Genomic DNA, 21,268 nt, shown 5'->3' with positions numbered 1-21,268 from the left:
CTTTTTCCCCTTTTTTTTACTGCACTTCACATATTCATTTCTCCCATTTATCACAAAAAAAAAAACGAGAAAAAAAGAGAATAAATGCGAAAAAAAAAAACAAAATATAATAATAATAATAATAATAATAATAATAATAATAATAATAATAATAAATAAATAAAGACTCCAGAACTGGAATTAAAATCCTCGTAATTTCACCGTTTTCCTTTTTGTTTCTTTTTTCTTTTCGTTTTCTTTCTTTTTTTTGTTCACTTCATTCTCCCAACGTTCATTTATTACATAATGCGTGTTTGCAAAAAGTTCACACCAAAAGGGAAATACAACAAAAATAATAACAGCAGTCAATAGAGATAATGAAAAAAAAGAAAAAAAAACAAAAAAGATTTTAATTCATTTTAATTTCAATTTCTTCCTTTTTTTATTTTCTATTTTTATGGACTTCAATTATATTCGCCCTCACTGGGCCAATACAATAATAATAATAATAATAATAATAATAATAATAATAATAATAATAATAATAATAGTAATAGCAATAATGATGATAACAACAGCAATAAAGAAATAAAGAAATCTCATGAATTCATCACTGTTTCTCATCTCATCTTTTTCTTTTTAAATGTCGTTGCGATTTTTATTTGCTATTTTGTGTATTAATATAAACGTTTAGTCGTTTCTTCTCTCTTCTCTCTCAATTGAACCCCATGAGACTAGTAAATATACATAAATATATATATAAATATAAATATATATTTACTGAGAGAAGATTAGACCGAAAAAGAAATAAAAAATTGAAAGAAAACAGAAATAACAAAAAAAGAAAAAAAAGAAAGTAAAGCTCTGTACATACATGTATGTCTGTAAAGCGTATATGATTTAACAAAGTTAAATATTCATATAAAGGTGTAGCACGAGAGATAGCAGAAATAAAAGAAAGTGAATACCAACGTCGCGTATCAGCAAATAGAACAAAAAAAAAACTGAAATATCAACAGTAATAATAATAATAAAGAGGAGAAGTGATTGGAACACAAATAGATGTAACGTCGCAAAAAAACAAACAAACAAACAAACAAACAAAAAAGATGGATTAAGAAAACATTAACTGAAAAAAAAAAGAACTAAACTGGATAAGACGGAGCGTAAAAACAAAAGTAAAAAAGAAAAAAAAAAACGAAATGAACACCATCACATAAGAGTGCACACACCGTTACATGAATAATTATAATGTGATTTGTTTCACTTAAAGAAGGTATATATATATATATATATATATATATATATATATATATATATATATTACTAGTATTAGTAATGCAAACAGGAGAAAACAAAGAAAAAAGAATGAAATGATAAATAAATAAATAAAAAAGGTTTCTCTACTCTCCACTATCATTTTCTTTTTTTTCCCCCTTCGTTTATTACACACTGTTCTTTTTCTTTTTTCTTTTATTATGCACTTCATGAAAGCAGGTAACAGCAATGTGTACAACCACCAAAGAAGAAAAAGAAAACTTTCTCTCTACTCCCAGACGCATATCGCTTAAACACTGAAATAAGCACCGAAGAATCCTTTTTTTACTTTATTTCTCTGTCTCTCTGTCTCCACAGTCAATAGGGAGGCAAATCAGTATAAACGTAAACTGAGCCGAAAAGATATCATTTACACAAAGACAACAAGCAAAATAATAAATAAAAAACTCTCAGAGCAATACAAGTATCCTTTCTTAATGTAATTGAATATAAATGAGCGAAAAAAAAAAATGGATAAGAGGATAAAAAAAGAAAAGGGAAAAATCCCATTATCAATACATATATATGTATATATATATATATATATATATATATATATAATGGAAGTTTTCGTTTCTAAATGAAGTATTCATTTTCCTTCCTTTTTTATTCCTTAATATCTTCATTACAACTCTTCACTCTTTTCTTTCGTAGAAAAGGGGCATTCATCCATACGTGTGCATTTATTTGTGACAAATGGTACATGCTGTATATAATAATAATAATAATTAATGCAATGCACTAAACCCATATCTTCTTTATTTGCACTGTATTGAGTATAGACACCAGATACACACACAGAAAAAGATAAATAAAGAGAGAAATGGATAGACAGAGAACGTTTATCCTTTTTGCCACTTTTTCTTCAATTCTTTTTCTCTTCTTCTTCCTTTAAAAAGAAAATTTTCTTTTTTCTTTTTCAGTGTTTGAATAAGTTGTATGATTTCCAAAGAGATCATATATATATATATATATATATATATATATATATATATATATATATACACAACAACATACTGTTAAGACTATTTTCTTTTCTTTTCTCTTCTCTTCTCTGTACACAAAACACACACTCTCTCCCCAATTTTCCAATAGCAGTGTAGTCATCCTCATTACTTTTCTCCCATTAACAAAGAGAGAAGAAAAGAAAAGCAAAAATTTAGAAATAAAACTAAATAACAACAATCGCTTTACATTTGCCAAGCAGAAGGAGAAGTAACTCTTTACTGAACCACACAACAGTATTCTTTATTTTCTCTCTACAGAGTGAGAGGAATAACAAACACGAAAAAGAAAGACGTTTTACTTCTTAAGAGAATCCAAACGAGGGCCAACAGTACTTTCATCATAATCGCCATCGTCATAATCATAATCATCATTCATATTCATATTCATATTATTTTGATGAGCAATAGCATTATCATTATCATGATGGCCCCCCATAGCGAAGGAGGTGAGAGAAAACATATCATCCGGTACACTATTCCCATTATTATTATTATTATTATTATTATTATTATTATTATTGTTATTATTCTTATTACTATTACTATTATCCCTTACGAGTTGATGGGCATTGCAAACCCATTCAAACACCGATTTAATCCCATCCTTCGCACTACTCGTCGTCCACTCCATCACATAATGCACCCCAACATTCAACTGCGCACACCGCGCCTCCCACGATGTGTTGAAATTCAACAATCGCCGCTCATCCTCCCGCAGCGCGTGGTAGCGGCGGCGGCCGTCAAACAAAAACTCACTGTAGTCCTTCTCTTCTCGTGCACGTAAACAGACATGATGGCAGCGTTGACAAATACGATACCACGGCGTTGTGCGGACCTTTAATCCACCCCGTCCACATCGTAATTTGTGATATTCGTTACTTCCATCTGGTGTTAATAATGGTAATACCACACTTCCTCCTCCTCCTCCTGTTGTTGTTGTTGTTGTTGTTGTTGCTGTTGTTGCTGATGAGGATGAGGGAATTGTTGATATCACAGTTGCTGCTGTAGTAGTATTAGTAGTATTTGTTGTTGCTGTTCCCCAATGTACAGAAATACCGCCAATGTGTTTCTTGTAAGTGTCATCTGTGAGCTCACATGTGTCAAACATCCACATCTCACCACGATGTGAAGGACCCATACTGTTATTATTATTATTATTATTATTATTATTATTATTATTATTATTATTATCCTTCTCCTTATTCTTCTTACTCTTCTTCTTATGATAACCATTATTATTGTTATTGTTATGACTACTACTAATACCAACAGTGCTGCCGCTTCTGCCCCTATTATGACTGTTGTTCGTAGCAGTCGCAATAACAGTAGCCGCAATATTACTATTACTATTACTACTACTATTACTATTACTATTATTATTACTATTACTACTATTATTACTATTACTGCTACTACTCCTACTTCTACGACTCCCTCTTCGCGGTGTGGTGGCGTAGTATAAATCTCCCCCAACATGTGAACAGCAATCATTACACAACACACGTCCACATCGTCGACAATGGTGTTTACGCACAGTAAAACTGAATGGTTTTCTGCAGTGTGAACAGTGTGTCACCGCATCGCTGCTCTGCCAATCGCACAAACCACCACACCGTTGTTTGCGGCGTAGTAATAACAACTCCACCTCCGCACGTTGTATACGTCGAATTAACGCACATTCTTTTTTGCGAAATGCACGTCTGGCGGCTTCGTGTTTCTTGTCCATTACCAATTCTAACATACTCACACCATCCATTGGGACCGTTACGAGAAGTGGAGAACCAGCGCGTCGGACTCCACCAGTAAAAACACCATGTTTGTCATCATCATCACAATCATCATTATCAAAACTATCAGTATCAGACATAAGAGAAATTTCAAAATCATCCTTATTATTAGCATTATTATTATTATTATTATTATTATTATTATTATTATTATTATTATTATTATTATTATTCTCGCTGCCATCATTGATTTCCTCCAAAAATTCTTCATCATCGTCATCATGAGTCACATCCACATACGCTTTACTTGCAGTATCTGTACAATTATTATTATTATTATTATTATTATTATTATTATTATTGGCAACCTCTGCAATTAATCGCCGATCGGCCTCATCGTCTCCTCGCTCTTCACTCGGAGAATAACTCTTCGCCGTATAGGAAGCCACTGTACAGAGTGAGCCGCGGCGTTGCCCCTTCACACTATCAGGATGATTAGATCCTTCTTCTGATATTAACACACTAGCAGTTCGGTGTTTTCTCACATTTGTAGATACCGTAGTGAGACGTTCATAATCGTCTAGGGCAATACAGGAGGCCATATCTCCCTCTTGTATACTTCCTTTCCTTCCGGATGCCTGCGCTAAACTGCTGCGGCAACTCAACACATCATCTTCCGGTTGTACACAAGTCACCTCGGCATTACTATTATTATTATTATTATTATTATTATTATTATTATTATTATTATTATTATTATTATTATTATTATTATTATTATTATTGTTATAACACTTACGTGTAGTGCTAATTGTTGTGGCAACAGCTTGAGATTGTTTTCTCCCTCTTCTCTTTTTGTGAAACTGGGAATTTCCTTCGTTTCCCTTCTCCCTTTCTTTCTCCTTATTCTTATTGTTCTTTTCTTCTTGTTGTTTTTCCTCTATCTGCGATTCTGTGGTTTCCTTTGCCTTTCCGTTTCGCTTCTTCAGCCACGCCTTGTAGACTCTCTGCTGTCGCTCTTCCTCATGCCCCTGCAGGGCTGCGAGTTTCTCCTTTAATTGCTTTACTTTCATCTCAAGACTCATCGTGACAAATTCAACCGATTCCTTCTCCACAAGTTTCCCTCCCCGTTCCACGTAGTCTAAGAGGAGAAACGGCGAGGATGGGCGCTGCGGGTCATCCGCAGGATCATCATCATTATTGGGATCACCATTGTTGTTATTGTTATTGTTGTAGTTTTCCTTCTTTTCCTTTTTCCAATCTGAACCTTTGGTGTGGCCCTTGTGTTGTTTTCCTACAATATCAACAGAATGCTTTACATCATGCATAACCTCAATAACATCCTCCCCGCCATTATCAGGGTAAAGAGTTTCACATTGAACACTATTGCCATATGGGTCTTCTGTACTTTTTATGCCATTTTTCGTTACGTAGGGTACTCCTTCTTTTGGGGGTATAAAGTCCGTTATTATTTCTATTTCTTCTCCCTCACTTTCTTCCTTTTCTCGTGTTATCTCTTTTCCGTATTCATCGTTTTCCACTTGTGATTGTTTTTCTTTTTCTTTTGCTTTTTTTTCTTCCGTTGGTGCCATGGGATTATGATGCTTTTCATCCATACACCGGGGAAACTCTATATCTCTGTTTATATCCTGCTCACCTAAGAGTTCTCCCCCGAAATGCTGAAAAGAATTCTCTTTTTCCATTTCTTTCTGTTCCCCTTGTTGTTTTCGTTGGTTATTTTCCTGCAGACCAGGATTGCTACTTTGCGACAATCGTCTAGACGTCGATAGACTCATTCTAGAAGAAGAGGGAGGCATACAGGAAGAGTTAATGAGAGAAACACTCTCCTCCCCCGCCTCCCCCACTTCAGTGAACTCGGTATAACTTTCCTTGTTTTCTTCTTTTCTTTTACCTTGTTGGTTTCCTGTTTGTTTTTCGTTTCTTTCTTGTTGTTGTTGTTGTTTATTTTCTCTTTCTTTTTCTTCTCTTTTTTGGTTCTTTTTCTTTTTTACCCTCTCTCTCTTTCCTCTGTTTTTGTTTTTCGTTCTTGTCGATTCGTTGGACGTTTTTCCTTTTCTTTTTCCCTCTTCGGATGCCTGATAGTCAGCGGTCCACACACACACAAACACTTCAACGGCTGTGTGGAGGGCAAAATTTAAATCAAACAAACACGCAAGTAAAAAAAAAAAAAACAATAAAGCTCCTTTTTCTTATTTTTTGAGAAGTACTGCACTCACAGAAATACCTGTTTTTTTATTTTCTTTTATTTGTTTCTTTTTCCTTTTCTTTTTTAGCTTCTTGCTTTTTTTTTTCTTCTTGGTTGTGAGTGTTTGTGTATTAGAGATTGAGAAATATGAATTGAATCCTTTTTTTTCCTTTTCTCCTACTTGATTTTCTCTTTTTTCTTTCTTGTTCTCTTACTGCTGTAGAGCTTGAATGATTTGTATATATTTGATTTGCAGTTCTTTCTATATCCCAGAGCTATTCAATGTGCCATACGTATTATTATCAAAAGAAAGAACAAAAGGAATAAATAAAGAAAAAAAAAAGAATATAGTAGATAAACAACAAGTAAATTAATGGATAAGTTAATATGCACAGACATAATAATGCTCACCAAAGAAACAAATCATATATATTTATAATAAAAAATACAGATATAGAAAGAGAATAGCCTTAATAATAAAAAAAACTAATAGTAACAGTTGAACATACAGCCACGTACATGTACACCCAAACGCATAAATAACTCCTATTAGATAAAAAACACAATAAGAAAGAAAAAAAATCAAAAAAGAAAATAAATAAATAAAGAAACAAACCCAATGGCCCACAACTGTATCCAACGACAAGAGACATACACATACATACAACCTTCAAAACTTGATCGTTGAATTCGCCAAATACAAGTTCGACTTCTCAAACAAACGCCATCGAGTTAATGGAATACCCACACTTTCATTTCCCTCTACCGCAACGAGGGCAAGTCGTTCCTCCGCCGCTTCTCGTGTATGTATATTCCCCCCTTCTCCACTATTATTATTATTATTATTATTATTATTATTATTATTATTATTATTATTATTATTATTATTATTATTATTATTATTATTACTATCACTTCTCACACGCTCCACACTTACACGCCAGACAGTAGTGGCGGCTGGCGGCACTTCGCTATCGCCCTCCTCCCCAAACGCCTCTTCTGGCGGGCACAACACCTCCCACTTGTCGCCCACACACATCAGCGGCAGGACTTTCTGCAGACACGAAATGTGGTCTCGCAGACTGTGCTCGCGTGGGGGCTCGCCACTCACGTAAGAAGAGGTGAAGCGAACACCGTTGGAGCGGAGTCCAACAATGTGGAGTTGCACAAAGTCATCTCCGCCAACACACCGCAGTGTATTCCGCGTTGATGTTTCGTTTTGTTTTTCTTGTTTTTGTGGGTGTTTGTCGTACTCCGAACGCCAGTGATTGTTATGGTCCACCTCCGCCAAGGCAATCTTCATTGTATATGTAATTGGGGTGGTATTTGGTATTGGGACTTTGCGATGCATAACACGAAAGAAGATACGTGTATTACGATAATTTGTGAAACTCTGATCCACTGCGGCGGATGCGAGGAGTTCATCTCCGGCTTTAGACCAGCGTTCTCGCAGATATTCTTTATACGCACTCTCTTGGTTGGCAGAGTATGAATAGAGATCCACGTAGTAGTTATTATACACTGAGATAGATAGAGTGAGGAGAAGTAATAGTGCGGCCCCATACCACATCCAACGCTCTATCCAATTAGATGATAAAAACGAGAGAAGAGTTCTCTCTTTTGTTGTATTGCTATTATTTGCTTTTTGCTGCTGAGATTTATCGCATGTTTCTGGCATTATATCCTTATTAACATCAGCGCCATTTTTTGATTCTTTACTCATTTTTCTTTTTTTTCCTTCTTGTTATATGGTTAATGTATAAGAGAACTACAGTTTCTCTTTACTTTCTAGTTTGCTTTACTTTTAATATATATATATATATATATATATATTACGTGCCTTGCAAAGAGGTATCAAGAAAAAAAAAAACACTCTTATTATTACTATTATCATTATTAAAGTACAAGAACCACCCCAGAAGGATTCAGCCAGTACATGACAGTATTGCCAGAGTTTTCTATTCGCTTTATGAACATTAACAAATGTATATGGTTGAAACAACAACAATAATAATGATAATAATAATAATAATAATAATAATAATAATAATAATAATAATAATAATAATAATAATAATAATAATAATAATAATAATAATAATAGATAACTCAAACACATTCCCTACCCGTATTTACGCAAGGCAACAGAGAACCGTAGTAAACAAAAAGAACAAGAATGATCATCAAAGCAGCAAAGCACAGCAATAACATAACATAAAACAACCAGCATACAAAGAGTTGTCATTACAGAATCCTAATTGCAATACTACATTTCCCTTATTCCTTCTACTTCTATTAATGTTATTATCTGCCACTTATCCCATTTTCTTTCTCCTTTTCTTTTTCTTAAATAAAAGAAACGTTTGATACATACCCCATTTCCACACTTACATGTCTCCCTTATCCTCCCCTGTGCTCTGCAGTACGGCATCCATCTCCGCCACTGTACGCCCATTACCACCGCCCTCAATCTCCAACAACTCCATATCGAACACTAACGGTGTGAAGGGCGGTATTTTCGGCCCTGCGCCATTCGCGCCGTATCCGAGTTCATGTGGGACGTAAATACGCCAGCGATCGCCTTTTCGCATTAACATAAGCGCCTCTGTCCATCCTTTAATAACATCACTTGGACGAAATTGAGCGGGGGAGCCACGTTCGCGTGAACTGTCAAACACCGTGCCATCCCGCAGAGTGCCGGTGTAGTGCACTTTGCAGTTATCACTCGCCGCTGGGGCGCGGGTGCCTTCGCCAATAGTGAGACGCTCCACAACGAGACCAGACGGAAGTGTAATCGTATTAGCGCGGCGAGACTGTTCTTCTATAAAGACACGTCCCACACGGCGGCGATAGTTGTTAATACGTTCCTCCGGTGTTGTTGTTGTTGTTTTTCCTGTTGCTGTTGTTGTTATTGTGGTTATTGTTAGTGTGGATACGCAGAATATAATTAACAGTGAGAAGAGAAATAGAGGGGGATTGGGGCGGTGATGAGAGTGGAGTCGAGTCTGCGGCTGAACAGTATACATCACGGTTCGCTTTTTTTTTTGTAGATGTAGATTGGGTATATTTCTCTTTTTTTGTTTCTGTTTGTTTTTCTTGTAAGACTTGATGGATTGCGTAGAGCTGAAAATACAATAAAATCCACAAAAAATAAGAAAAATTGAATAAAAAAAAAGCACCTTGTCAACGCAATTTAGAGAGCATAATCCAGAAACAGTAAAACAAAGGTATACAGAAATACATACATTCACAGATAGAAAGAGAAAGAAGGAAAAGGTTATTCAAAGAAGGAAATACTCAAATAATAACGACAGTAATAATGATACACCTCTGCACCAACACACAGTATATAATATCCACTAGGGGATTGTTTTTTTTCTTTTGTTTTGTTTTCTTCCTCTCTAATCAGTGAGTGATAAACCGCCTTGTAAGAAAAATCTCTCATTTCTTTTTTCTCCTTACTTTTCAAAAAAATTGTTTCTCTTCTCTTCCATAGTCTCCTCAAGCTCTAATAAGAACAGGAAGAGAAAAAAAAAAACAAAAGCAAATACAACGTCAATCCTAATTTACATTTGTAATATGATCTCGTACACTTCGTCCCACCGCTATATCGTCTACATTCACGTAAAACACCCGCTCCTCGTACACATCCACCGTACGCCATATTAAGAAGGCACAATCCCCAATAAGAAAGTACACAAAGTACTGACTGTCATGACCAACATACGATCCAAACGATCGTCCCACAACGCAGTGAAAACGTGAGCCGTATTTGCTGTTTAATTCCTGCGTGATGAACTGCGCAATGGCCGTCTGTTCTTTCAGGCCCAATTCAAATAACGCGTGGGCGGCACAATCCACACAGTCCTGCTGAAGCTCTCTAGACATCGCGGATTCTTTCACAATAGCCGTAGTGCCTGCCATGATTCTTTTCTTTTCTTTCTTTGCTCTTTTCTTACTATTATTTAGTTTTCTTTTTTCACCAACTAGCTCAACAAGTACTCTCCTTTCTTTCTTTTTTATTGTCTTTTCTTTGATTTTCTGTTGCTGTACCTTTTTGCTTAAACTCCTTTCCACATTCTATAGTTATTTATTATTTTTTGTGTGTGTTTGTGGGAGGAACAATGTTTGCGTTTTTGTTAAGATAAAGATAACGGCAATAGAAAAGCAGCAGTATATCAAACAAGAAGAATAGAAATTAAAAGAAAAAACGAACAGTTCCCGAGAGAATTTAAAAGAAAGAAATGTAACAAAGAATAAAATACAAGAGTTGTAGTTCCGAAAGTGCAAAATAAGAAAAAGCGAACACAAATTTACACACAGAAAGACATATGGTTAAAAAAAAAAAAGAAAAAAAAGAAAAGAAATTAAGACAAAAAAAATTAGTAGCACGAATAATAACAGAAAAGAAAAAAAATACAAATGACTATTCTGCCATTATAATGGTGAATGACTCTGGTAAAACTTTACTTCTCCTGCAATAAAGTCTCCAAGGGTATTAACCTTCAGCCAAACCTTTTTTCCTTGCTGTGGAAGTGTAACAACTGGCAGAGATGCAGCAAACATTTTTTCCACTTCACCACGCTTCCCTTGTGTATGTACATGATCCTCAGCCGCTTTATTTCCATCTTCACTATCATCATCATCTTCTTCTTCTATCTTTTCACTATAACCTTTTCCAACAAAATCTGACTGAAACAACAACCATCGTTTCCCACTCCGCACCACTTCTCCACATAACACATTAGAAATACTCGCTTCAATATGCTGCGGCCACATATAAGACTCCGCTATCGCCTCCAAATCCATACCTTCATTACTATTGTTATTGTTATTGTTATGATCATCAAGCGGAATAGTCACCCAGTTAGTGGTGTCAAAGGAGTAAGGGTATTTCCGTCCAGCAAAGAGAGAGGTACAACCACGACAAGAAGAATTAGTAATAGTACTAGTAGCAGTAGTACTAATCCTATTACTATTAGTATTAGTAGTAACAACACTAGGGGATACATGAGTTGTTCTGTTTTTCCCCTCGTTACCATTCTCATTACTGCTAATAATTTCCATACGCACTCGTCGTCTTTCACGCCGTAAATCGGAGGGTGAAATCCAAGCCTCTACCGTCTTATCTTTACTCTCTGATACGGTTGTGACTTTTGTGTCATCCAAGACTGTATCTTCACTATTACCAATTACTCTTTCTCGCACATCTTGCCACTCCACAAACATTTTTGCCATTCTTTTCATATCATGTAGTTCATCCTCTTTTACACGACGTAAGAGGCGACGCACCACACGCTGTTTTGCCCGTGTTGTTGATGCACTCAAGCAACTTTCAAGAAATCGTCGCTTTTCATTGTACCGTTCTTGACGATACTGCTCATTACAGATAAACGCAATACGAACAAACTCAACAGCACCTTGTGTTGTAAGGTTTGTTAACCACGGTGCTTGTATCACACTATTACTAACCTCACCCTTTTCTTGTTGTTCTTCTTCCACTACTTCTTCTGTTTCATGGGTCTCGTCAGGGCGTACATTATTACTCTCCACACCACCCGTCCTACAACTCTTACTGGTGGGCGGAGAAGCATGCGAAAGAGGAATAATGTACGCACCTCTACCAATTTCAGGAACAGTGGTATCTCTACCTTGCTCATGTTCATTCTTCACAGTAGTAGGCTGTACCTTCTCCACCACGACAGTTCTTTCCTCTGGAGTACGCGTTGACAATACATTAGTAATAGTATTATTATGATTATTTACTGTAGACCTCACATACCCATTCTCCTCCAAAACCTTCATCTGCTCCTTCAATCCCTCTGTACGTTGCTGCCCTAATGCCATAAGTTTTCCACGCAGCATTGGAAGAAGTGTAAAGGCCACAACACCGGCACTCTCCTCACTGAGAAAGGCAAGTGGATACGCCTCCTGCAATTCCTCCTCATGTTCAATGTAAAGTTTCTGCTGATCAGCACGGAACGCCTCCTCTGCAGAGGACATGGGCTCACTCACAATATCCCCCGAATGCCCCACTCCCTGTTCTAATTGCTGCAGTACTGTAAGGCGTGATCGACTGCCATTCTCCGCCCGCTGTCGACGGCGCTGCGAACGTTCAAAGTGTTCTCTGTCTTGATTCCGCTGCATTTGAAAGCGAGCACGAGCAGAAAAAACTTCATCCTCGTGCTGCGTGACTCGTTCTAAGAGAATCGCACGAAAGTACTCCAACGCCCGTGTGTATGCATCACTCGTAGGACACACATTTTCTGTAATATTGTAGATGCCCCTACCAGTACTGTGAGTTACTTTTTTCGGCATATAACACTTAGGGTATCTCCCTTTTTCTTTTAGTTTTATTCTTCTTTTTATTTTTATTTTTGTTTTTCTTACTTTCTAACGTACAATTTCTTCTGTTTTCTTCCCCTCTCTCTATTTTATTTTAGTTGTTCTTTTTTTTAATTTTATACGTCTCGGTGCCGTAGATACCTCAGATTGAACTCTCACCGCGAAACGATAAAGTCAGAAACACAAAAACGCATCTACAAGGAAAAAAGATAAAAAAAGAAAAGAAAAAAATCAGAATGGGGAAACATATTAATCTTGAGAATGTAACTCATAAAATAATAGAGAGCCTCCTTGCCCTCCTCCCACTCATTCTCAATAGGCAACAACAACAACAACAACAATAGCAAAGGAAACAAACAAAAGCAAAAAAAAAAATAAAATAAAGAACATGAAAACATTACTGATAATACTAACGCAACAGCAAAGAGAAAGAAAGAAAGAAAGATGAAAAGCAGATAAAAGTATATTAATGCGTTGTACTTTTAACTTAGGTGGCGTCTGTAAGATTACTTTGCCCCTTATTGTTTTCGATGCGGAAAGAGTTCCATGCGGGAACGCAGACATTGATCAGTTGTGGTGAATGGAAGTACATGTGCTGCTGACGATATCGCATCACACATCGTTTTTATGACTACAGCAGGTGAATCCCATCGAGAGACAGGCGCCAAGAATTGATCATAACGCTTTGCAAGTATTTTCTCATAAACTTGCATGAGTTCCCACTGCATTTGAGAAATCTGGGATTCATATTCCTCTCTTTCTGCTACACTAAGTGGCATATGTAATACACGCTCATGTTCGTGACTACGACGCATGTCCGTTATCTTTTGCTGTAAATTTCGAATTTCATCCATGAGGCGATTCTTATACTCTCTCTGTTGTGTGAGGGCTTCCTCGTACTCAGATGATGTATGTTTCCATTTTGTCTCGTACTCCTTACGTTCCTCTTCTCGCTCTGCGTGAAGTTTTTCATACCGTTCCTTTAGTAATCGAAAAGCTTCTCTTTCTTGTTGATGCTGAAAAAGTTGCAGTCTCATATTTTCCACATCCATTTTTCTTGCGGACTCATCATCTCTACTCTCATTCACTAATTCTTGTTGTTGTTGCTGTTGTTGGGCGATTTCTTCTTCCAGATGCTGTACAATCTGCTGTACTTCACTCCGCTCCTCCTCGTGTTTCCGACGCTCATCCTCAATGAGTTGTACGAGATCATCGGCGTGCTCGCGTTGTCGATTGATCTCCTCCTCTTGTATATCACAGAGTTCCTTTAAATCCGTGCAGTGCTGCTGCAAACGCTGCATTTCCATCTCCTTCTCTTCCATGATCTTTTGCACCTCTTCTTCTGTCTTTTTTTCCTGCGATATCATCTCCAACTTCTCTGCCAGTGTCTGTCCCCTTTCCCTCTCCTTTTCAAGTTCCGCCGCACTTTCCGCCAGAGCTGCGCGAACCCTCTCTAACTCTCCCTCTGTCTTCTGCAGTTCCTGCTGCAATCGCCCAATATCACTGCGCAGCACATCCACCATTTGCAACATACCGCCGGTGTTTATTTCCTCCTCTTTTTCCTTTTCGTTCCTCATCGTCGGCCCGCCCACCGGTGTGAATGGCACGACGAGCTCCGGCCGCACAAACACGCCCTGCCCCGGCGGGCACCGGAAGTACACGCGGCCCATCACACTCCCATCATTGCGGCCGCTGCTGCCGATGAGTTCGACGCCCGCCCACACGCCGGCGGCGAAGGCGGTCGGGCCGACAAATCGCAGAATTCCCCGGCGACTCTCCGACTGCGGGGGGACCGGCAGCACCGTCACAAAGTCCCCAATCCCACAACCCCGCAGCCCCGCCACACTGGTCGCCATTACCAACACTAAATAATAATAATAATAATAATAATAATAATAATAATAATAATAATAATAATAATAATAATAATAATTAGAAAAGTGGTAGTAGTAGCAGTGTTCCTATAAATATGCAACTACTTTATTCTTTTTTTCTTAATGTTGATTGAATGTCTGGCGCATTATTTCACATGTACGCAAGGACAAAGAAAGTTTACGAAGAAGGGTTTTCAATACACACAGATTCAGATACGGATACAGACACAAATATACATAAATAAATGAATTGCATATATATAAGTACACAGAAATCAGGAGAGTAAAAAAGCGTTTTGTTCGGTATTAACAGTAGCAAGAGGATCGGTCGCCAACAGTTCAGTAAGTAGACAAAGAAAAAAAGGAATTAACCATAAAAAAACAACAGATGGAGAACCACAAAATGCAAATAGACCTTCCCCTTCACAGAAAAGCAATTCAACCACAGCTATTTCTTCACCCTGGCCCTCTCCACTCCACTCGATAGACTTTTAACATTCAACACCAGCCTCAGTTTTTGTTTGATCGCCCATCCATAAGCAAGAAGCAAAACAAAATAAGCAAAAAGAGAAAAACACTCACAGTAAATCCACAACAAACAGGTAAATACGGAAACTTTGGGACCAATCCCCAATAAATTTGTACCGTTTGCATCCTCGCCTCCCTCACACACAACCCTCATTGTCCTCAGCCCAAGTAAATAAGGCAGAGAATAAGAGAGGCAGAAAGAGAGAGAGTGAGAGAGAGAGAGAGAGATAGTTCTTCTCTTAGCGTAACATGACCAAGAAAAGAATGATGCAGGGGTTCCACAGCAAAAGCATTATTACGAGCAAACAGGGACGCATATATGAATATCATTATGAACAGGAGTTACATAAGGCATTGCAACGATTCAAAACTGAGACTGAAACCAATCAAAGACAAAATCTTCTGTTTTATACCCTTTTATTTTATTATCTTTTCTTTCATTATGGTTACTACCCTTCCTTCCCTTTCCTTATGCTGCTACTCTGTGGAGGACGCCGTCTTGGAATGCCGCACAAGCCACTTCAGTGTAACATCAATGTTCACATAGTTCTTAGCACTGATACTATAGCAGGCCGTCTCACGATAAGGTGCGAGTTTTGAGAGCTGCATCTCTGCCGCTACTGTCTCAGCTGAACACGCCCCGGCAATATCATTCTTATTCGCAAGCACAAGCAGTGGAGTATCAACAAGTGCGGGGCGAGTCAATAAGTCATGCAAACACCGCCGTGCCTCCTCAAACGCCGCGATATCACTAGCGTCCACAACGAACACAACGCACTGCACACCGCGGCAGTAACGCTCCCACATTCCACGGAATCGTGGTTGGCCGCCAATATCCCACACTTTCATCGCCACACCGCCCCGCACAACTTTGTGTGTATTGAGACCGATGGTTGGAATTGTATCATGTGCGAGTACCGCCTCTTTGCCGTCGCAGAAGGCAGCGAGAAGTGTTGTTTTACCGGCGCCCTGCAGTCCGACGAGTGTGACTTCCATTTCCTGCTGCCAGAAGAGTCCGCGCAGCCACGCCAGGACCCACGCGAGGAACCCCATACGCCCCCCCCCACACACACACACACACGAAATACTAAAGACAACAAGAAGAAATAATAATGGAATTCTTTTTCTTTTTACCCTCTCTCTTTCTCTCTTTTTTCGTCTTTCTCGTGAATGTATTAAGAGGTGTATAAACGTATCTTTGTATCTATATGTAAGAGAAGAAAATGTGGGTAAAACGGAAATGATCTGCAACAGTGCAAAGGAAATATTCCTGGATGCAGCAACTACTCCAGTAAACCCAAGGCTTATGTAGCGATTAATAATAATAATAATAATAATAATAATAATAATAATAATAATAATAATAATAATAATAATAATAATAATAATAATAATAATAATAATAAAGAGTGCCTCTGTGGAAACACGGATAGGATGATGGTAGAGCAATGATACACACATCACATCCAGTGTACAAGGTTGAAAATAAATGGTTTACAAGTAATGTGCTGTAAGAAAAAAAAAACAATAATAACGACGAAAAAAATCCTTATCCCATTTTGGAGAGAAACATAAAAGCGAAGAAAACAAAAACAACAACATAATGAAGATGATGATAAGTATTATGATGCTGAGGAAAAAGATTGAGGAAAAGGTCTTAAACCAACATTTTCAACAGACTCTTCAAGTCGCTTTTGAAGCTGTGAAATGAAAGCTACTCGCTGCTGCTTTTCTATATCTTGCTTCTGTTTTCGTTCTGAAATCATCTGTTCTAGTTCTACAATACCGTTAGAAAGCCTCGGTTTTACTGTTTCATCAATGACATCAAGTGCAGCTTCATACTTGCCTACGCGAACACGAAGTTGTAGGAGTTCATCCTGCAACTGACGACGCCATTTTCTCTCCCTACTTAACTCCGTCTTTAATCCTTGCAGAGCTTTATGCTCAGCTTCACGGGCATCACTGCGCTGCTGTAACAATCTGGATAGTTGACGTGTTTGCATTAGAACAGTATCCTCACGGTAAGGAAAAGAAACGTTAACTTGACTACCAGAGAAATGGGTGTCAGGTTTTTCGCTTGCAGAAGTATATTCATCCATTATTTCTCCTTTTCCATTCTTTTTAATATATTCATTTTCATTCCATTCACGTTGTGGTCTATAAAATAGAGACCCATCTACTGTAATCTGACTGTACAATGAACACACCAATTCTATAAACTTCATGTATAGAGAACTATGTTGATTATATTGGTTCAAATGACACTTCCAACATAATTCCCTTTCAGTCACTTTTCTATTGGATAAAATCTCATCTGCATTTCCACCACCCTTTTTTTTACACTGCTGTTGGTTTTGGTGGTTCAACAATTGCTTTTCTTCTTTTCGATCTGGAGATAAAATATCCAGTACACTTTGTGATAAACTAAAACCCTTTCTTCCAAGATTATCTTTTTTCTCTTGAGAGTGGTTTTCATGTATTTCACTATAAGAGATACCATCATTGCCATTATCTGATTCCCCAATAAATAGTTTATGGGCAAGCCTTAGCAATTGCACTACTTGTGCTTCTATATCGTCATACAATACTGCCTTTTTAACATTCTTTCGTCTAGTGGTAAAATGGTTAACATGTTGTAATTCATGTGTAAGTGATTTATTGATTAGGTAATCCTCTTCTACCATACATCTTTTGGTATTTTCCCTAAGAGGATACTGAGATTGTTTTTCATGCAGCCCACATGGACTTGCCTTTCCACAACTAGCACTACATGTTTCCTTCTCACGATATTCTCTTTTCTTTCTATTGTATTCATCTTCATCTTCTTTATTATTATTATTATTATTATCATTCTCATCATATTCTTCTCGCTCCTTCACGTTATCTACTTCATCACGGACTGAATGTAGTACTCGTGCTACGATGGTATCTAACAGCTTCTCTACGCGAGAAATTCTTTCTTCTGCATCTGCACAAGTAGCAGTCATTTTTTTATCAGTAACTGTATCGCGAAAAACACGTGGTAACTCTGCAAGACATTGCTGCAGTTGTCGATGGATCACACGGCGCATTTTGCGGTTTGCATCAACGGAGCGTGTGAGTGTCTTTTGCAGCACTACTGCTTTACGTGTTGCCGCTGCGAGGTCTTCCCGCAGTGCACGAATCTCCGCATTACGATCCGCTTCCCGCAGCCGTACAACTGCTGCGTTATGCACATCTGCTATTCCGATAGTTTGATTTTGGCCCGTTATGTTCTCAGCCTGCTGTGAGGAGAGGTGTGCCACCACCGCACGAAGTCGCTCATTCTCTGAAAGAAGGGCTGTCTGCTTTTGCAGAGCTGCAATAAGAGCATCATTACAAAATTCCTGTGTAGATGCTGATATCATCTTATTACAAAGAGGTGAAGCAGACGAAGTAGATACAGGTGTGGTTTTTGGTGTAGATTGAATAACATGAATAGTATCATGAGATTTTTGATGTTCAGAAACCACATTCATTCCTCTTGTTGACATGGATTCTAATCCTGGTATTGTATTTTGCACATGTATCAGGTTGGGAGAACCTAATACTGGGCTGCCTTTGGGAGCATAAGGATGTTCCTGCGAGGATACAATATCTGTGTTATTGCAAACACTCTGTCTCTTACAATCAAACAAAAAGTTATGATGTTTGCGTGGTTTATTCATATTTTGATGCGACGAAGAAGGAGAAGTAAGAAGACTTTGCATAGAAACCAAATTGTTCGTTGGGACTTCATGATTTCTAAGAATACTTGCTTCTGTTTTGCACGGTGACGAGACTGAGAAGAGTTTCCGCGGAGGTTTGGTGTTACTGTTAACCATATCATCGTCAAGGACAAGACCACCACTGTTAACACCTTTACCGTCGTTATTCTTTGCAGCATTATCATAATCATGATCACGATAATCATAATCATAATCATTATTATTATTATTTTCATCTTCTTCATTAACAGGTACATCAGATGGCATGCGCTGAATAAAAGGATTCTGTTCCTTTTCTTCTTCATCATCATCGGCATCATCATCAGCATGTGGGTTTCGTGGTTCTGTTTTTTCCCTTCGCCGAGGTGAAGACCAGAATTCTTCCTTCTCGGTTGTATGCATATCATCCTGTAAAGTTAGAGAAGTTTCTCCTTGCATTCCTTTTTCTGGTTCTTTCTTTTCTTGTCCATATGGGGAATGAATCCATGTGGTAGATGGTGTTTTGAAAGTTTGGTTATACACATTACGTCCAACTGCTGATATTGTATGTCCTTCCTTTATTTTTTCTCCTGCTACGGGAGTTAATGCTCCTGGTTGGTTAGTTGCACGCTGAGCAAAAAGAAAGGCACTACGTGCTTGATAATATTGATCCCATGCAGAGTTTACACAGAGTATAAGGAGAGACTCACCAATACCAACTGAAATACTATCCAAAACTTTACCAGAACTAAGATCAGTACCAATCCAATAACTCTGCTCTGGAGAGGTAACTGTACTTGTAGACAAACTCCTTCCCCCATTGTGGGAGTATGCAGAAGTATTCGCACTGATTGGCCTTGAATCATCACCATAAAGACGACGTCGTTCTGTTGCGAAACGAAGCTGGCGTAATCGTCTTTCATTTTGATAAGCATAATACATGGTGGATTCAAAGAGATAAAGTAATAACGGGGATTCACGCAGTGGTGCCCAAGGCAAACTAGACGAGGGTATAAATGTTTCCATCTGTTTCACCCGCGACTGTGCGTCTACAGTAAAGTTTGATCCTTCACTTCGCCACTGAACACAAGCTCCTAGTGCAGTTGCCAAAGCAGATAGTTCCTGTGCACCCTGTTTTCCATGCAGCGCTGCAGTGCTATCAGGGAGAAGAATAATATGAAATCTCGCTTCTACTGTAGGCGCAATCTTCTTTTTCTTTTTCTTTTTCTTATTATTATTATTATTATTATTATTATTATTATTATTATTATTGTTATTATTATTATTATTATTATTATTATGCCTCTTTGTTTCTTGCAGATTGTGAAGTTCATCACCCAATGGTTGTATTATAGCTTCATGTTTTTCCCCTTCTTCACTCGAAGAGTAATGAGCGATGGTAAATGTGAGAACCAGTGTAGACTTCACCGCATGATCTTCCCTCTCTGCGTCTGTAGAAAGAGCTCGTGGTGTTTCTACACGTTGCAGTGCACGTGCAATACATGTATCTATGCGTTCTTGCCCATTTAATGTATATTGTGTGGGTTCTACGAACGCCATGCCTTTTGGTTTATTAACCATTCGTCGTGGCTGTTCGCGTCTCAGTCGTTCCAGTCGAGTACGATCATGAAGAGCGGCATCAGGATCAAGTACATCTCCCGTTCCCCATACATGGTAAAGATCAACCAACGCAAATGAAAGGGAAGAAAAGGAAGAAGGAGGAGAGGATGATGAGGTTAATGTTTGTAACGAAGAAGAAGAAATACCTGCTTGCCGTCGTAATGTGTGAGCTGTGGCCCTTGCGAGGTGGTGGAATAAACCACGGCGGTCTGTACTAGTACTACTGCCGTGAATAAACACCGATCGACTAAGAGATGATGATGAAGGTAATAATAATGGTGTTGGTGTAGGTATTGAAGAGGAATGAGAAGCATATGAACTATTTCCAGTAGTGGTATGACGAGTTGTATGTAGGGTAAAACTACGGCAGAGATCATACAACATAGGAGCTACTTGCTTAACAAAGAGACTGCCATGATGTGGACTAATTGTAACGTGATCAAAGCGAAAACGTGTTCCCGCATCACGCATCTCATGTGATATGGAATTTGTATACTTTAGTGAGGCATCTGTGGAGGTGAGTATTGCCTCTCCTGTGGTATCATTTACTACCAAACATCTATTTGAGAGTTGTTGTTGACCAGCAACCCGCTGATGGTTTCCTTTCGGTAATGTGATGTGAAGTGCAGTGATCATTTAATGTAAAAAGGACCTTTTGCATTGAGTGTGGAAAGATGTCACACCACTTATTTTCCTTCAATGTATATATATATATATATATATATATATATATATATATAATACAAAGAGAAAAGAAGACTACAAACAAAAAGAAAAAAAGAAGGAGAGAAAAAAATAAATTGAAAAAAAAATATAACAACAACACAAAAAAAGTATACCGAATATTACCAAAAAAAAAAAATACAATCCCTTTAAATTTTATTGATCCCCAAACTGCAAACGCCTTCTTTTTTGAAAAATGCCAGAAGCGCATATACATATAGAGAGAGAGAAGATAAAA

The 21,268-nt window shown here is 37.9% G+C and overlaps 8 protein-coding genes across 8 annotated transcripts; all 8 read right to left on the bottom strand.

Annotated features, from left to right (window-relative positions):
* Nucleotides 1–2,598: 2,598 nt before the first annotated feature.
* LSM04_000658 (FYVE zinc finger) lies at nucleotides 2,599–5,826 on the bottom strand (the record flags this gene model as incomplete). Its single annotated transcript, XM_067337327.1, has 1 exon — nucleotides 2,599–5,826. The coding sequence occupies one exon, from the start codon at nucleotides 5,824–5,826 to the stop codon at nucleotides 2,599–2,601; it is 3,228 nt and encodes a 1,075-aa protein (XP_067189579.1).
* A 1,080-nt stretch (nucleotides 5,827–6,906) lies between these two features.
* On the bottom strand, nucleotides 6,907–7,959 carry LSM04_001065 (FKBP-type peptidyl-prolyl cis-trans isomerase domain; the record flags this gene model as incomplete). The annotated part of the gene is made up of 1 exon (XM_067337326.1): nucleotides 6,907–7,959. One exon carries the CDS (start codon nucleotides 7,957–7,959, stop codon nucleotides 6,907–6,909), a length of 1,053 nt encoding a protein of 350 aa, XP_067189602.1.
* Nucleotides 7,960–8,623: 664 nt separating this feature from the next.
* Nucleotides 8,624–9,262, bottom strand: LSM04_003448 (FKBP-type peptidyl-prolyl cis-trans isomerase domain; the record flags this gene model as incomplete). The annotated part of the gene is made up of 1 exon (XM_067337325.1): nucleotides 8,624–9,262. The coding sequence occupies one exon, from the start codon at nucleotides 9,260–9,262 to the stop codon at nucleotides 8,624–8,626; it is 639 nt and encodes a 212-aa protein (XP_067189722.1).
* Nucleotides 9,263–9,797: 535 nt separating this feature from the next.
* On the bottom strand, nucleotides 9,798–10,160 carry LSM04_002966 (Dynein light chain; the record flags this gene model as incomplete). The annotated part of the gene is made up of 1 exon (XM_067337324.1): nucleotides 9,798–10,160. One exon carries the CDS (start codon nucleotides 10,158–10,160, stop codon nucleotides 9,798–9,800), a length of 363 nt encoding a protein of 120 aa, XP_067189697.1.
* A 513-nt stretch (nucleotides 10,161–10,673) lies between these two features.
* On the bottom strand, nucleotides 10,674–12,554 carry LSM04_000731 (uncharacterized protein; the record flags this gene model as incomplete). Its single annotated transcript, XM_067337322.1, has 1 exon — nucleotides 10,674–12,554. One exon carries the CDS (start codon nucleotides 12,552–12,554, stop codon nucleotides 10,674–10,676), a length of 1,881 nt encoding a protein of 626 aa, XP_067189584.1.
* Nucleotides 12,555–13,099: 545 nt separating this feature from the next.
* On the bottom strand, nucleotides 13,100–14,437 carry LSM04_001199 (CAP Gly-rich domain; the record flags this gene model as incomplete). The annotated part of the gene is made up of 1 exon (XM_067337321.1): nucleotides 13,100–14,437. One exon carries the CDS (start codon nucleotides 14,435–14,437, stop codon nucleotides 13,100–13,102), a length of 1,338 nt encoding a protein of 445 aa, XP_067189605.1.
* A 1,023-nt stretch (nucleotides 14,438–15,460) lies between these two features.
* On the bottom strand, nucleotides 15,461–16,036 carry LSM04_001289 (Small GTPase superfamily; the record flags this gene model as incomplete). The annotated part of the gene is made up of 1 exon (XM_067337320.1): nucleotides 15,461–16,036. One exon carries the CDS (start codon nucleotides 16,034–16,036, stop codon nucleotides 15,461–15,463), a length of 576 nt encoding a protein of 191 aa, XP_067189613.1.
* Nucleotides 16,037–16,605: 569 nt separating this feature from the next.
* LSM04_008387 (uncharacterized protein) lies at nucleotides 16,606–20,943 on the bottom strand (the record flags this gene model as incomplete). The annotated part of the gene is made up of 1 exon (XM_067337319.1): nucleotides 16,606–20,943. The coding sequence occupies one exon, from the start codon at nucleotides 20,941–20,943 to the stop codon at nucleotides 16,606–16,608; it is 4,338 nt and encodes a 1,445-aa protein (XP_067189958.1).
* Nucleotides 20,944–21,268: the final 325 nt, after the last annotated feature.

The sequence above is a fragment of the Trypanosoma melophagium genome (genome assembly GCF_022059095.1).
Source record: "Trypanosoma melophagium isolate St. Kilda chromosome Unknown ctg3segment0, whole genome shotgun sequence".
Classification (NCBI taxonomy): Eukaryota; Euglenozoa; class Kinetoplastea; order Trypanosomatida; family Trypanosomatidae; genus Trypanosoma; species Trypanosoma melophagium.
This window is presented reverse-complemented; position numbering and strand designations above follow the sequence as displayed.